General features: G+C 50.3%; 1 protein-coding gene across 1 annotated transcript; it reads right to left on the bottom strand.

Annotated features, from left to right (window-relative positions):
- Positions 1-5,186: 5,186 nt before the first annotated feature.
- LOC149383455 (phenylacetaldehyde oxime monooxygenase CYP71AN24-like) lies at positions 5,187-5,546 on the bottom strand. The gene has a single exon (XM_089627803.1). The coding sequence runs from the start codon at positions 5,544-5,546 to the stop codon at positions 5,187-5,189; it is 360 nt and encodes a 119-aa protein (XP_089483929.1).
- Positions 5,547-16,823: the final 11,277 nt, after the last annotated feature.

Genomic DNA, 16,823 nt, shown 5'->3' with positions numbered 1-16,823 from the left:
CCGACGGGGGCAACAGAGTCGCCCACTCCGTACATGCGGGTCCTCTCCAGACTAGGTATAGCCCGAGGCCTCCACGGACTCAAAAGCCGACCAGGCCGTCTCCAGCACCTTCCCGCTACGTTTCTCCTTCCCCCTCGCGGGAGGAGCCTCCAAATCCTCTTCAGGGCCTTCTGAGCCCGACCCTAGAGGGTCGTCGGAGTAAATTTCGTCCAGAAAAGATTCGGACGGCACTATCGCAAGCTCAGCACCTGAGGCATCTAAATTAGACGCCCGGGGAAGCCCAACACTCACCATCGCCTCACCTCGCTGCTTGAGCGAGGGGGCGTCAAAGGACGTCTCGCGGGAAACCAGGTTGATCACCAACCGCGACGAACGCGAGTCCTTGGACACTTCGGCCTCCCCTTCGGGGCCACACCTGGTAGGTAGGACGCTCCCGGGCTCCGCCAGCTCGGCTATCGCCGCGGCGTCAGTCTCCAACTTTGCGAGCCATTTGTCGGCCGCACCAGAGTCTTCCTCGACAAAGATGGGAATCCCGTCAAGTTCCTCAAAGGGACCCTTGGCCGCCCCCCCAAAATCTGGGAGAGGGCAGGAAGAGTCAACCTTGGGATCATCAACGTGGGAAACAAGCTCACCCCCCATTAAAAAAGGTAAAAAAAGTCGGCTGCCCAGAGGGAATTTCAAACTCAAAAGGAATTTTCCAATTACCCAAAGGCTGCTAGGGGTGAACAAAAAGGGAGGGGGGCTCTCCTATTTATAGGAGAGGAAGAAGCAAACCCTGCTCCTTGCCCCCCCCTCCCCCTGCGCATGCGACACAAGGCCCGACCCGCGTGCCACCTCGCACGCGCGCCAATCCACCGGCGCCACGCCGCGCGCGGGCCTTGCTGCCCAGCTGGCCCGGTCCGGCCCCCCAGGGTCCGGCCAATAAAAAAAAAAAGAAGAGGAGGACATGCGTACGTACGGTCACGCATGACCGAAGGTAAAATGACCTCAACGCCCTTTCTTTTTCTAAAGTTCACGACTTACGTCCCATAAGCCGTAAACTTGGGGGGCTAATGTTACCGGTCGTTTTCGGGACACCAGAAATTCAAAAACAATTCAAGGCCGGCCGGGCTTCGCCGGCCGGAAGCCCAACGGGCCCCGGCCCACCAGGCCCGAGCGCCCTGACGCACCCACGGCCCAACAGGACCGGCGCGCGCGCAACTGCGCCCCCGGCCCAGAGGCCACGCGCACCCGCGCCCCCGGCCTAGTGGGCCTTAGCGCACCCTAGCGCGCCCGGCCCGCTCGCGCCCCAGCACCCCGGCCGAGCGCCTCTGCTGCCCCGGCCGAGCGCTCTTGCCGACTCGGCCGGGAGCCCCTACTGCCTCGGCCGGGTGCTCCTGCTGCCTCGGCCGGGCGCCCCTGCTGCCCCGGCCGAGCGCCTCTGCTGCCTCGGTCGGGTGCTCCTGCCGCCCCGGCCGAGCGCCTCTGCTGCCTCGGTCGGGCATCCCTGCTGCCCCAGCCGAGCACTCCTGCTGCCTCGGCCGAGCGATCCCGCCGCCTCGGCCGGGCACGCCCACTGTCGGGCACGCCGCGCCCTGCCAAGTCTTGCGCCCGACGCGCCACGCGCCCATCCGGACGACACGCCCTGCGCCCTCCTGGGCGTAGTGCCTCGCGCGCCCCGCTCCCGGCCACCCGGTGGGCCTCAAGGGGCCGGCCCAAGGCCTTCCCCAATGCTATAAATACCCCCCCTTAGGGGGAGGGAAAGACACGCTCATTCAGCCCCACAACTCCTCATCCAACACTTCTCTCTCACTCGAGAATTCTCTCCTTTCCCGCCCTCTTGTGACATTCCAAGAGCACGCGCTCCTCCTCCCTCGGCTTAGAAATACAAGGACCCCCCTCCACGAGAGGGAGCGCGCTCCTTTTCTGCGACCCGAGCTTTTGCAGTACACATTGCTCTCCTGCTTCTTGGCCCTTGAGCTAGAACTCCAAGCTACGAGGCACGCGACCCCTCTAAAGTCTTCAACATAAGCTACAAGCTTGGTCCTACTCTAAAGCCTTGGATTCTCAAGCCTCCGAGCCCAAGATTGCCCTCGACATACAAATTGAACTACGTTCTGACCTGATCCCGACTAAAGGGTACGTAGGCAGCCAACCTTTTGCACGGTCACACCCCCCAAAACACACCTCAGGGTCTGGAGGGTGCAGGTCGGTCTACGAGCTCCCATTTTTGGCCCAGGCGCGGTCACTTGGTCCGGTCTTGGATCGAACCGCCCGAGGTATTTAATCGTTGTTCATTTTCGTGCGACAACAACGATGATGGTTACTCCTCCATGGTCGGTGCATCTATTCATGAAGATGTGAATATCAAGCTCAAGAAAAAGCAAAAAATTTGAAGAAAAAAACATCAACTAAATCGTTATAGCTAGGCTTAATGATCATTTTGTTGAAACGAAATAACTTTGTTTCTGATGACTTGCCCTAAAGTGCATTCTTTTGATTATAGATATATAATGTAGGCTAAGTTTGAAGTTTTTTAATGTTGTATTTTATGAAATTGTTTTGTTAATGATTTTGTAGGTATATAGAAAATTAATCGGTTGGTTCTATTTTGAAAGTACATTTTCATAATGAAAATGACAGGTATATATTTATTGTATCTTCGTAATATTTTAATATTCCATGTCAATTTACTTCATACCCCATCGATTATATATAACTACAGCTGTGTTAAATTACTTGGTAAGTGCAAAATTGTGTTAATTATAGACCTATCTTCATTCATTTCTATATTTCACAACATGTCTAATTAGTTTTTTGTTTGAAGTTTGAAAATTTATGTATATTTGTGTTATAATAATGATCTATACCACCACTGTGTATGTATATGTTGAATAGAGAAGAGACTTGTCTAGTTGTTCAAACTTACCTCTAACGAAGCCATCAAAGTTGCACTAAATCACAACAACGTCCTCTGATTTTTTTTGCATTTTATTATTTACGAATTCAAGGGATTTCTCTTAGTTGATTTCTTTAGTATCAATCCTTTCTTTTTTCACAACCAAAACCCTTGTATTCGCAAAGATCTCAAGTGTGACAACATATTTGTCAACGGACATACCGGGGAAGTGAAAATCAGGGAGCTCGGCTGGCAATCGTCATGCAATACATGTTTCTCATAGTGTAATTGATAATAATCTTTATCATTCTACCGAGTTATTTCTAGTTCATAAAGTTCTAATCCCTTTCTTCTGTACAGGAACTCTTGAATTTATGGATCCCCCGTTCTAGGCGAACTTGGAAACCGCGATCTCGATTGCAGCCGAGATGGTCAAGCAGCTCGATCTCACGACAGAGGACTTGACAGTCATTTCCGAGCTGTTATAATAAAATCATTCGTGCGTAGCGCGCTGTCGAAACTAGTCAAATTTATAAGTAGCTAAGTCACCAAAAGGTGGATATTTGCATAAAGAGTCAACTTTTTATAAATTTAAGTACATAGTTATTATAGTGATTTGACATTGTTTGGACGCTCTTTGCATTTTATTATGTCCTTAGAGTTTGATGATTTCTTTACAATATTTAACGATTACTTACAACTATTAACGCCTTTTTGGATTCGTTAATAAAATCTCATACCTAATTACTTAAAATATATCAAAAGTTAGTTATATGACTATATATCTACAGAGCCATATATCTGTGAAGATTGAAGACCATATTACTAGTAAGAAACAAAGACAAAGGCTCCGTTTGACATAGCTTTACTTTAAAAAAAAAGTGCTTGGCTATTTTTGGCTTAGCTTATTAAGTTTGATTTTAGCTTTTTTTAAAAGTTAAATCATATTTAAGTGTTCGGTAAAATTGATTTTTATAAAAGGTAAAAAGTGTTTTTGAATATTTTAACTAAAAATCTAAAAGCTACAATTTGAAGCTTTTATACGTAGCTTTAGTTTTTGGTTTGTAGTTTCTCTTTCTTAATTTTTTTTCTCTTACACTAACTTTTAATTCTAATTAACTTTATATGCTTTTATCAAATACTTTTTTTGAAGTCACCAAAATTTATAATTTATTTTTTACAGACACCCACTTTGATATATTTTTTATATACCAAAAAATATTTTATTATTATTATTAATTACATTTTATATAAATAATTATTACTTATAAATATTAATATATATTTTACCAAACACTAAATCAGCTTTTGCTAACAGTTACAACTATTTTACAACAGTTTACTAAATAATCATCTGTTTTTTAAAATAACAGTTTTTTCGTACAGCTATTCTAAAATCACTTTTTTAAAAGTAAAGCTATACCGTAACCATTTTATAAATTTGCTAATATATGCATTTAGGTTTGGCCCCCCTAACATGATTTGCTTGCGTGAGGACCCAAGGGTGTGCTTAAATATTGAGTTTAGAATCTAACATTGTTAAAGACTCAATTTTACAAGATAGGTTACGCACTCCTTTTTATTCTTAGTCGAATTTGAGATGAAAGCCCTATATTTAAATGATTCAAAGCTCATAAGGCTCAAACGAGTATTTGTCCAAAAATAACGAGATACGACTCATGATGAATGAGCATATTATACTCAATTCGTTTCTCTCTTTCAATCTAAATGATTGGATTTTATTTATTTTGGTAGTTCATTTTATATTTTTGGTGTAGCGGTAATCCCATCCTGAGATCCTGGGATTAATCTCCATGGGCTGCAGAAATGCATGCTCCTTATACAGGTGGAGGTTTATCCTCTTTCACCTTAATGCTTTTGTATATAAATCATATAAATTTGGCCGATAGTGTCACTTTTCAAAAGAAGAAAGTTCAGTTTCCATTCCCCAACTGTTAAAAAAATCCATTTGATAATATCATAACTTTAGTCATTTCACAAACAATTGGTTTCTAGGTGAAATCTATAATTCTTAAAATAATTGTAAATCAAAAACTAATGTTATAATAGCATATATTCGGAAGAAAAAAAATGTCATATCATATATTAGTGTGTCTTTTTTTGCACTTTTAGACTTATTTTGGCAATCTCATCCTATAAACAACTAATATAAGTGAATGAGATATTAAGAGTACTATAGTGCGGTAGGATTGCTTTAATGTTGTCTGAAAGAGCTCAAAATCAAGCAAACCCTGTTTTTGGAGAATGAGAAGAATGCCAATGAAGTCTCAGGAAACATTACTGGATTCTAAAACCGCCTTGTGCTCTTCAAACACCTCATCAAGGAACGCTTTGAATTCTCTTTGAATAATCTTCCTAACCAACCCATGAAGCCCGTGAGAGTGTCGAACCATCTCAACTGTGGAAAATAATCTCCGATGCTAAATGGCATAAGCTCTGTCATCAATCTCCTTCCAAGCTCCCAAAAGCGGCTCGGTTCCTCTTCTCCCATTAAATCCCTCCCGAGAATGCATCTAGAGAGCACGTTGTTCGACGCTGAAATCAACATCACACTGAGATTAACCGAGAAACCCTCGCTAGCCCTAATTCGTACCTTCTCGACCAAGGAAGCCGATTCTTCGTCCCTAATGAAATGAAACTCTCTCATTCTCTTTCGGCTAAGGAGCTTGAGCATGCAGACTTTTAGAATCTACCTAGAATACTCGCCGTATTTTGCAAACCATACATCCATACAATCGTAGAGGAAGACTTTCGCAGCCGTGGATTCAGGCCTATTAACGCAAAGTCCAAATATTTATTTAGGAGTATATATATTATAAAGCAATTAAAATATAAAAATTATAAACCCTAATGATTTTTGTAAGGGTCATGTAAGAATTAAATCAACCAGAAAAAAATGTAATCATTGTTGTCGCACGAAAATGAACAACTATTGAAAACCTCGGGCAGTTCGATCCAAGGCCGGACCAAGTGATCGCACCCGGACCAAGAGTGTGAACTCGAAAGTCTCGAGCTGAGTTTTCTCCGGTCAACCCGCCTCTCGGGAGAGGTAGGGGGTGATGAGGAGGAGTGACCGTGCCTTGGCTGTCGGCTGCCTACGTACCCGTGTGTAGGATCAGGTCAGAACGTAGTTCAAGCGTGTAAGACGTAGTATGAGGCGTGGAGCCTTGGTGGAGAAGCGTGCTCAACGAAGGAGATGAGGCGCGGAGGAGTCCTCGGTAGCGTCTCAGAACTTCGGAGATCGCGTGCGCGTCTGGCGTGTTAGACGCGCAGGGGGACTCTAGTCGAGAACCCTAGGGGCGTGCTTGAGCACCGGGGGGCGTTCGGTTAGAGGGAGCAACGTCCGGGAAGTCCCCGTGAGTGCTTCGGAACCTCTGAGAACGAGAAATCGAGGAGAATCCGCTTCAGGCCAAGGATGGCATCTAGAGAAGCAGAGAGAAGTCTCAAGTTCCTTGAGAATGAATGGGATTGAATGGGATGGCTTTTCCCTCAATGAGAGGGGGTATTTATAGGTGTTTGAGGGCGTTAGAAGGTCCATTTTTCGTCCATGTGGGACTAGGAGCGCGCGCGCCGTCAAGTGGAGGCGCACGGCACGCGCGGCGCACAACGCGCGGCGCGCGGGTCATCTGGTGCGGCACGGGATGTGCAGCGCGGGATGCGCGGCGCGGGATGCGCGGCGCGGGCGTGTCTTCGAGCGGTGCGCGGTCTGCCTGGAGCGGCGCGCGGCCTGCCCGGCGCGGCGCGGCGCGCGGCTTGCTGTGTGGCCGGCCGGCGCGGCGTGCTGTGCGCGTGGTGCACGCCCCGTCTCGTCGGGCTCTTGTGGGCCTTTAGGGGTCTTCGGATACCACTCTTGTCACGCAAAATATGAAGGCTTCTACTTGACGAGAGTGACTAGTGGCTTGGCTCGAGGCTCGACTTAAGGAACGAATCGAGGCTCGACCCGAGGAACGACTCGAGGCTCGACTCGAGGAGAACGACTCGAGGCTCGACTCGAGGAACGACTCGAGGCTCGACTCGAGGAACGATTCGAGGCTCGACTCGAGGAACGGCTCGAGGCTCGACTCAAGGAACGACTCGAGGCTCTACTCGAGGAACGACTCGAGGCTCGACTCGAGGAACGACTCGAGGCTCGACTCGAGGAACGAGTCGAGGCTCGACTCGAGGGGCGTGATGATTTGGCACGAGGACTTGCCAGTCGACTCGTGACAGAAGGCTTGCCGCTTTTCCGGACCTCCGGACTGACCATCGGCCCTTTGAACGGCATGTCTTCTTGGCGTCTCGGGTTTTCCGAAAACGACCGACAACATTAGCCCCCCAAGTTTATCGCTCGGGAGGCCCCGGGCGGTGAACTTTTAGTTGTTTCCGCCGGGTGTTTGAAGAAAAATTTATCTCCCAGGGCTTTGCCGTCGCGAAGCTTTTGTGATTATAGAGAATATTCTTGCAATTGCAAGTGCTCTCTCTCGCTTTTCCGTCTCTCTCAACACGATTGTGTGATCAATACGTGGAGGAGGATCCGAGCGGATGAGAGGCATAGCTCAACATGGGCAAGGAGGACGCGGTCGCATCCATCGCTCTAGCCCAGGGGCAGCGGGGACATGCGCGTGCAGGTAGGGCGTGCATTGGTGCAGATGCGTGCCGGCGTGTCGCGGCTTGTTGATCTTTTGGTGCGATTACGCCCAAGTCTTTCTTCGATGGCGTTTTGTTTGATGATATCATCAACCCGGAGTCCATGGGACTCGACGGTGACTAGCAGGGTGACGATTGTGTAATCGTGACCTGTTAGGGGAAGATCATGGCGTCCATCGCGGCCAGCTTGGAAGGTGACTGCACTTTTGCGTTTTGCAAAGGTGTGCTCATTCCGAGGTCTCGAAGATGGAGGTTGATGCTGCGGACTGATGCTTAGAGAAGACGGTGTGGCACCCGGTGCAGGGCTCTGCCGCACCGGAGGGCTTCGACTGCTCGGGGATCAATGCCAAAAGTTTGACCACGCATCAAGCATAAGTCGGTCTCACGGGGCATCCGCCATTCCCGCCCTGGTGACGCTTTTTCGTCTGCGTTCGGAAGATCGGCCCTTATTCCCCAGACCCGAGCGCGGGTCTCTGCTTTGGCTGACCTGTTCTTTAGGTCGCTCCAGGTGTTTGCTCGAGGAGCGGGACTCGACTCGAGGAGAATGGCTCGTCTCGAGGAGCAAGGCTCGACTCGAGGACAGTGATTTGACTCGAGGAGCGAAGCTCGACTTGAGGAGAATGACTCGACTCGAGGAGCGAGGCTCGACTTCGAGGAGAATGACTCGACTCACGGAGCGAAGCTCGACTTCGAGGAGAATGACTCGACTCAAGAAGCGAAGCTCGACTTCGAGGTGACTCGACTCAAGGAGTGAAGCTCGACTCGAGGAGAATGACTCATCTCGAGGAGCAAGGCTCGACTCGAGGACAATGACTCGACTCAAGGTGCGAAGCTCGACTTCGAGGACAATGACTCGACTCAAGGAGTGAAGCTCGACTCGAGGAGAATGACTCATCTCGATGAGCAAGGCTCGACTCGAGGACAGTGATTTGACTCGAGGAGCGAAGCTCGACTTCGAGGAGAATGACTCGACTCAAGGAGTGAAGCTCGACTCGAGGAGAATGACTCGACTCGAGGAGCAAAGCTCGACTTGAGGAGATTCTACACAACCTCATTCGTTGTCTGGGACTCTTCCAGGTGGTGCTTGCTCGAGCAAAGTCTCAGCTAGCTCGGGCCGAGCGAGGTTCTTGCTCAGAGGCGAAGTTTGCGAGTCTTTGCGAGCAGCTTCCATTAGTTCGCATGGAATGGGGAGTCTCCCAAGGCGAGCGTGATCGTGCCCGGTTGGCGGTGGCGAAGATGGCAGGACCTATGCCTTTTATGGCGGTTTAGGTGCGCGTTGTGGCGACCCAGAGGGAGTCGTGAAAGACGGTTCTGTACGTCGTTTAGGCGTCATAGGCACGTTGCGAGGGATGGCCTAGATGTGCCACGTAGGCTATTTAGGCGCGTCGCGAGGGACGACGTGGTTGCGCCATGTAGGCGTCTTACGTGTGCCATGTAGGCGTCTCAAGTGCGCCATGTAGGCGTCTTGGGTGCGCCGTGTGGGCGTCTTACGTGCGCCATGTAGGCGTCTTTGGTGCGTCGCGAGGGACGGCTTTGGTGCGCCATGTAGGCGTCTTAGGTGCGCCATGTAGGCGTCTTTGGTGCGTCGCGAGGGACGGCTTTAGCCTGCATCTCTGGGATGTCTTATGGCGCACCGTGGAGGCGTCTTAGCCTGCATCTCTTGGATGTCTTATGGCGCGCCGCAGAGGCGTCTTAGTCCGCATCTCAGGGATGTCTTACGGCGCGCTGCGGAGGCGTCTTCAGCCTGCATCTCTGGGATGTCTTATGGCGCGTCGCGGAGGCGTCTTCAGCCTGCATCTCTGAGATGTCTTATGGCGCACCGCGGAGGCGTCTTAGCCCGCATCTCGGGGATGTCTTACAGCGCGCCGCAGAGGCGTCTTCAGCCTGCATCTCTGGGATGTCTTATGGCGCGCCGCGAAGGCGTCTTAGTCCGCATCTCGGGGAAGTCTTACGGCGCGCCGCAGAGGCGTCTTCAGCCTGCATCTCTGGGATGTCTTATGGCGCGTCGTGGAGGCGTCTTCAGCCTGCATCTCTGGGATGTCTTATGGCGCGCCGCGGAGGCGTCTTCAGCCTGCATCTCTGAGATGTCTTATGGCGCACCGCGGAGGCGTCTTCAGCCTGCATCTCTGGGATGTCTTCAGGCCAAGGATGGCATCTAGAGAAGCAGAGAGAAGTCTCAAGTTCCTTGAGAATGAATGAGATTGAATGGGATGGATTTTCCCTCAATGAGAGGGGTTATTTATAGGTGTTTGAGGGCCTTAGAAGGTCCCTTTTTCGTCCATGTGGGATTAGGAGCGCGCGTGCCGTCAAGTGGAGGCGCACGGCGCGCGCGGCGCACAACGCGCGGCGCGCGGCGCAGGGGGCGCGGCGCGGGATGTGCTGCGTGGGATGCGCGGCGCGGGCGTGTCTTCGCGCGGCGCGCGGTCTGCCTGGCGCGGCGCGCGGCCTGCCCGGCGCGGCGCGCGGCTTGCTGTGTGGCCTGCCGGCGCGGCGTGCTGTGCGCACGGTGCACGCCCCGTCTCGTCGGGCTCTTGTGGGCCTTTAGGCGTCTTCGGATACCACTCTTGTCACGCAAAATATGAAGGCTTCTAGTTGACGAGAGTGACTAGTGGCTTGGCTCGAGGCTCGACTTAAGGAACGACTCTTGGCTCGACCCGAGGAACGACTCGAGGCTCGAATCGAGGAGAACGACTCGAGGAACGACTCGAGGCTCGACTCAAGGAACGACTCGAGGCTCGACTCGAGGAACGATTCGAGGCTCGACTCGAGGAACGGCTCGAGGCTCGACTCGAGGAACGACTCGAGGCTCGACTCGAGGAACGACTCGAGGCTCGACTCGAGGAACGACTCGAGGCTCGACTCGTGACAGAAGGCTTGCCGCTTTTCCGGACCTCCGGACTGACCATCGGCCCTTTGAACGGCATGTCTTGTTGGCGTCTCGGGTTTTCCGAAAACGACCGACAACAATCATTAAACCATGTCAAAATCCCGGAACTTTTGAAAAGCATCGTTTATAAAAAAAAATGTGTATTAAACCATATAAAAATCCCTAAATTTTAAAAAGTAAATTTTTTTACCATTTTTTAGCTTATAATTATAGAATTTCTTCATATATGCCTCCTCGAATAATATTTTCAAAAGTTCTAGGATTTTGACATGGTTCAATTATTATTGATTTTGACATGCTTTATCATATACTTTAATTTATGGATTTTTTTTTACCTAACTAGTGCAAACTTAAATTTTGATAAATAGTCAACGTTCTGTTAATTTTGCAAAAGAGCCATTAACATGAATTAATGTATACAAATATCCAAAATATAGCAGAAATTCATTTTGTATACGTCAGATTCAGTGTCCAATAATTGAAGCATTATTTAACATTTCAAAGGGCCTACTCCCCGTTATACTTTTGGTAATTTATTAGGAGGAGGGACATACATGATGAAAAAATGTAAAATATAAAAACACAAAACACTATTTATTTTAGAGGAGGTGCAAGAAAAAATATCATCTAGAGAGCATATAAGGAAAAAGATTATATAATTTAAACAAAATAAAAATCATAGGTAAATATCAAATTTTAAAAATAAACCCTTGCCTGTTGGCGAAGATCACTGTCATGGTTTTTAAAGATATCTTTGGCTGCGTAGTCCAAGGAAACGACGAGGGTCGGAATGGTCCCAAGGCGGAGGAGCATCAGAGGGCCGTATATTTAACATAGTGAATGGAATGAATGGTGAGGATGTGAGCCTAGTTGGTGAAGATTTCCAATTATAGGGAGTTTTGGTAGTGATGGAGGTAAATAGAGTTTTGAGGAATATTTATTAGACTGCCTATTTTTCATTATAAATAAAATAATAAGAGAAATGACGAGTGTAAAGACTAGGAAGATTATAATGTTTTCCATATTTTGGTTCTTTGAAATACAATACAAAAGTCTCTCTTATATACCAAGTTAGACCATTCTCTAATACGAAGTTTAGAGCATTTTGATCCTTAATAACTTGTACAATTATCAGCATCTTGGTCCTTTACGTAAAAGAAAAGAAAAATGCATTCTCTTTTATAGAAAAAAAATATTAAACCAAATTTAAACGTATTTACAAACTAAAATATCTTATTAATTTTATAAAGAATCAATTAAAACTTTGTGTACTCTAAAAACACTAAAAAAGATTAAACAATTTTAATTCTTAGAGCATCACTATATTTTGATAATAATTTATAAAATTTAATAGTATTTGTTGTCGGTCGTTTTCGGAAAACCCGAGACGCCAAGAAGACACGCCGTTCAAAGGGCCGATGGTCAGGCCGGAGGTCCTGAAGAGCGGCAAGCCTTCTGTCACGAGTCGACTGACAAGTCCTCGTGCCAAATCCTCACGTTCCTCGAGTCGAGCCTCGGGTCGCTCCTCGAGTCGAGCCTTGAGTTGTTCCTCGAGTCGAGCTTCGAGTCGTTCTCCTCGAGTCGAGCCTCGACTCGTTCCTCAAGTCGAGCCTTGAGTTGTTCCTAGAGTCGAGCCACTCTCGTCGAGTAGAAACCTTCATATTTCGCATGGCAATAATGGTCTTCGAAGACCCCTAAAGGCCCGCAAGAGTCCGGCAAGACGAGCCATTCGCCGCGCGTACAGCAAGCTGCGCCGGCCAGCCGCGCAGCAAGCAGCGCGCCGCGCCATCAAGACAGCGCGCCGCGCCAGGCAGGCGCGCGCCGCGCCAAGACGCACCCGCGCCGCGCGCTCCATGCCCCGCGCACCCGCGCGCCGCGCCCCCTGCGCCGCGCGTTGTGCGTCGCTCTTTGTGCGCCGTGCGCCTCCGCTTGATGCCACATTCGTTCCTAGTCCCACATGGACGAAAAAGAAGCCTTCTAAGGCCCCCAAACACCTATAAATACCCCCTCTCATTGAGGGGAAAGCGATCCCATTCATTCTCAAGGAACTTGAGACTTCTCTCTGCTTCTCTGGATGCCATCATTGGCCTGAAGCAGATTCTCCTCGATTTCTCGTTCTCAGAGATTCTGAAGCGCTTTCCGGGGACTCCCGAGCGCCGCCTCTCTTGATCGAACGATTAATCTTGAGCCCACGAGCGCTCTAACGGTTTTCGACTGAAAATCGCCTACGCGTCTAGCACCCTAGACGCGTCCGCCATTTCTGACAAGAAATCGCCTACGCGTCCGGCATTTCCGACTAGGAATCGCCTACGCGTCCGGAATCTCTGCCACAACAAGGAACTCTTGACTTAGAGTCTTCCACGTCTCCAAAAGAGAGAAAACACACATTCTCTCTCGCATACGCGATCTCCGAAGTTCGGAGACGTCGCCGAGGACTCCTCCGCGCCTCGTCTCCTTCGTCGAGCACACCTCTCCACCAAGGCTCCGCGCCTCATACTGCGTCTTTCACGCTTGAACTACGTTCTGACCTGATCCCACACACGGGTACGTAGGCAGCCGACAACCAAGGCACGGTCACTCCTCCTCCTCACCCCCTACCTCTCCCGAGAGGCGGGTTGATCGGAGAAAACCCTAGCTCGAGACTATCGAGTTCACACTCTTGGCCCGGGTGCGATCACTTGGTCCGGCCTTGGATCGAACCGCCCGAGGTTTTAAATAGTTGTTCATTTTCGTGCGACAACATTTTGGCGCTAGAAGGAGGGGACTTCCCGACCTATTCAGCCCGAAATCCCTTCTGTTCATCTTCTTCTTTTCTTCTGTGAACTCAACCTTCTCGAACTTGAGAAACGATGAGTAACCAACCACCTGTACGTTCTGAGGGCGTGAACAACCCCGAAAACGTCACTGGGACCAAGAAATACTTCTTGCGCTCCCGAGCGCATGGTGACAAATGGAGCTGGAGGAGAGTAGCCGCCAACTAAAGGCGAAGAACGCGAGGTACCACAGCCGACTGGCTGCGAAGCAACCCGCGCATGACACAATAACCCTCAACAAGGATCCTGAGAACCTCAACGAGGAAAGCCGTGACCGCGACCCTGATTACGAGGGTACTGGCGATTCGGAGGGTATCGAGACTTCTCTCACGAAGGACGGGGAACCCCCCGCCGTGTTTGAAGCCGGTCCTTCGAATCCCCTACCCCGGAAAGGCGACGCACCGGCTGCTTCTCAAGAGGGAAACTCCCGACGCTCGGCCTTCGACCGACTAGGTCAAAGGGAGAATGTTACGGAGAGTCAGGGCACGCGGAGAGCGCGCCGTCGCAGACGAAGCCTGCGCCTCCGTATGTCCAGCCCCGATCTTAGGGATCACCTCACCGCCCAACGCATTGAGCGTGGCGATGACTTAAGAGAGCGACTAAGCTCTCGGCCAAACGTCCCCGTAGCAGCCCCAACTAACGGGAACCGCCGCACGGATCAAGGGTCAAATGAAAGACGACAGGTGACTCCTCCCAAATAGGGAGTTACTCCGACTACCGGTCTCGATGTGATCACAATGATCGATAATCTTCGAAATGAAGTACGAGATCTCCGAGAACACGGAATAGGCGGAAGTGCCTATGGGGTCGTTGAGGAGAAGTCCTCGCCTTTCACGGCTCAGATATTGGCCGAGGTATGTACGGGAAATTTCAAACTCCCGAACCTCGCTCCATATAATGGAAAAGCAGATCCTGCTTACCACATCCAGCACTATGAAACCTGGATGACGATGCAGGGTGTCACTCCCGGCGCTATGTGCCAAGCTTTTAGTCTTACCCTCGCCGGACCCGGCTTCGAGTGGTTCAAGAACTTAAGGCCGGGAAGCATCCGCTCGTTCAAAGACCTGAAGGACATGTTCCTAGCACGGTTCGCTACGTATATGGTCCAAAAGAAGACCAAGATGTACCTGTGGTCAATCAGGCAAGAGGATGGCGAGTCTCTTAGACGATACCTCGCCCGATTCACTGAAGAATCGAATAAGGTCGACCGCTTTGACGACAAAGACGCAATCACCGCCATCACTGAAGGCTTGCGCACAAGTGACTTCCTTAAGTCCATCGTCGGTCGTGTCCCTTTTACCATGGCCGAGTTAATGACTCGAGCCAAGACCTTCATGGGAGTCGAAGATTACCTCGATGGTCGCAAGGGCAATGATCAAAGCCCTCACCACCGAGACGAGCCTAGCAACGAGCAAGGAAACTCCCGTAAAAGGCGAAACAGAGGAGGTCAGACTTTTAATAGACGACCTGCGATGCCCCAGAAGCCGCGACTTGCGGAAGACTTTAAGGGCTACTCGTCGTTCACACCGTTGAACACAACGCCGGAGCAAATCCTAGCTTTAGCGCGTGACAAGTTCACTCCCCCGGCTCCAATGAACAAAGATCCCGCGACTCGCGATAGATCTAAATATTGCGAGTTCCATCAGGAATACGGTCACTTGACATCTGAATGCTGTAGTCTTAAAAGGCAGATCGAGGCATTGATCCAACGGGGTGAGCTAAAAGAGTTCGTGTTACGCATGATTAGCGCTGCGGGCCCCACCTCGAACAGACCACAGTCTGGCAGGGGAGGAGGAACAGCCGCTTCTGCCGACCGAACCACGGCTACTGCCAATGCCAATCCACAACTCCACGTTGTGACCACCATATTGGGAGGTCCACAAGATGGAGATTCGGCCCGACAACGGAAAAAATTCCTAAGGGCCGTGGCTCAAGAAGACGCTGCTATGCACGTCAACCTCACGTATGAAGAACCTCCATCCGTGCCTCACGAGACGATGCATTTCACCAACAAAGAGGCCAAGCGAGTTGTGCATCCGCACAATGACGCAATTGTGCTCAAAGCCCAAGTAGCTAATAACTTGGTGAAAAGGGTTCTCATCGACAACGGCAGTGCTGCCGACATAATCTTCAAGTCCACCCTAGAGCGCATGAAGCTCGGGGGGCTACGCCCAACTCCGACCCAAACGCCTCTATTCGGGTTCACTGGGGAGAGAGTCATGACCGAAGGCATCATCGATCTACCGGTCACCTTCGGAACTCCCGGAAGCATTGAAGTCGTTCACATGGTCCCATTCCTAGTGGTCGACCAAGAGTCCCCCTACAACGTAATCGTTGGGCAGCCACGCTGAACCGACTAAGGGCCATTACTTCAACATACCACCTACTGGTGAAGTTCCCCACCGAGGATGGAATCGGCACCATGGCTGGAGATCAATCCCAAGCCAGAATATGCTACATCCAAGGAATCGATGGAAAAACTGCTAGTAAGACGGTTAACACAATCTCCCAGCTCAGAGATAGCGTCGAGTCGACCAAGGTCCTCCGCGAAATCCACGAAGACATCTGCATGACATCCAAGTGCAAGGTGCCGACGTCCTCATCCCAAGCAGAGAGGAACCCTGCAAAGTCCTCCAAGTCATACATGACGGGACCCGCTACATCAAATACAAGGACACCGATCCGTCGCCTGTGGAATGCGGAACACTTGAGAAAGTACTACCAGTAGCCAGCGCTTCCCCCCATTTTATTTCTTTGCTTTCCAACATTCAATAAGGCCTACGAGCCAACGTTTTAGGATTCCAAAATTTTTGCAATATTAATAAAGTTCGATGTTTTTCTTTCAAAATCCACTTTATCAAAGATTTTTAATCATCAAAGATTACACGTGTAAACCCAAAACTCGGGGGGGGGGGGGGGGGGGGCTAGTGACATAGGCAATGGTAAGTACGCTCAAAATCCTCAAGAAAGTACGCTCCGCAAAAAGAACGCACGCTCCACCAAGACAAAACACCCGAACACAAACGGGAACGAGCGTTCAACCAAGACGCCTCTGCGGCGCGCCATAAGCCATCCCTGAGATGCAGGCTGAAGACGCCTCCGCGGCGCGCCGTAAGACATCCCCGCGATGCAGGCTAAGACGCCTCCGCGGCGCGCCGTAAGACATCCCCGCGATGCAGGCTAAGACGCCTCCGCGGCGCGCCGTAAGACATCCCCGCGATGCAGGCTAAGACGCCTACATGGCGCACGTAAGACGCGTAAAGGCGCAGCACGTAAGATGCCTACATGGCGCAACCTAAGACGCCTACATGGCGCACGTAAGTCGCGTAAAGGCGCAGCCCGTAAGACGCCTACATGGCGCAACCTTAGACGCCTACATGGTGCATGTAAGACGCGTAAAGGCGCAACCCGTAAGACGCCTACATGGCGCAACCTAAGACGCCTACATGGCGCACGTAAGTCGTGTAAAGGCGCAGCCCGTAAGACGCCTACATGGCGCAACCTAAGACGCCTACATGGCGCACGTAAGTCGCGTAAAGGCGCAGCCCGTAAGACGCCTACATGGCGCGACCTAAGACGCCTACATGGCGCACGTAAG

Source organism: Urtica dioica, chromosome 10, assembly GCF_054948205.1.
Source record: "Urtica dioica subsp. dioica isolate 48M chromosome 10, U.dioica_male_clone48M_v1_H2, whole genome shotgun sequence".
NCBI lineage: Eukaryota > Viridiplantae > Streptophyta > Magnoliopsida > Rosales > Urticaceae > Urtica > Urtica dioica.
This window is presented reverse-complemented; position numbering and strand designations above follow the sequence as displayed.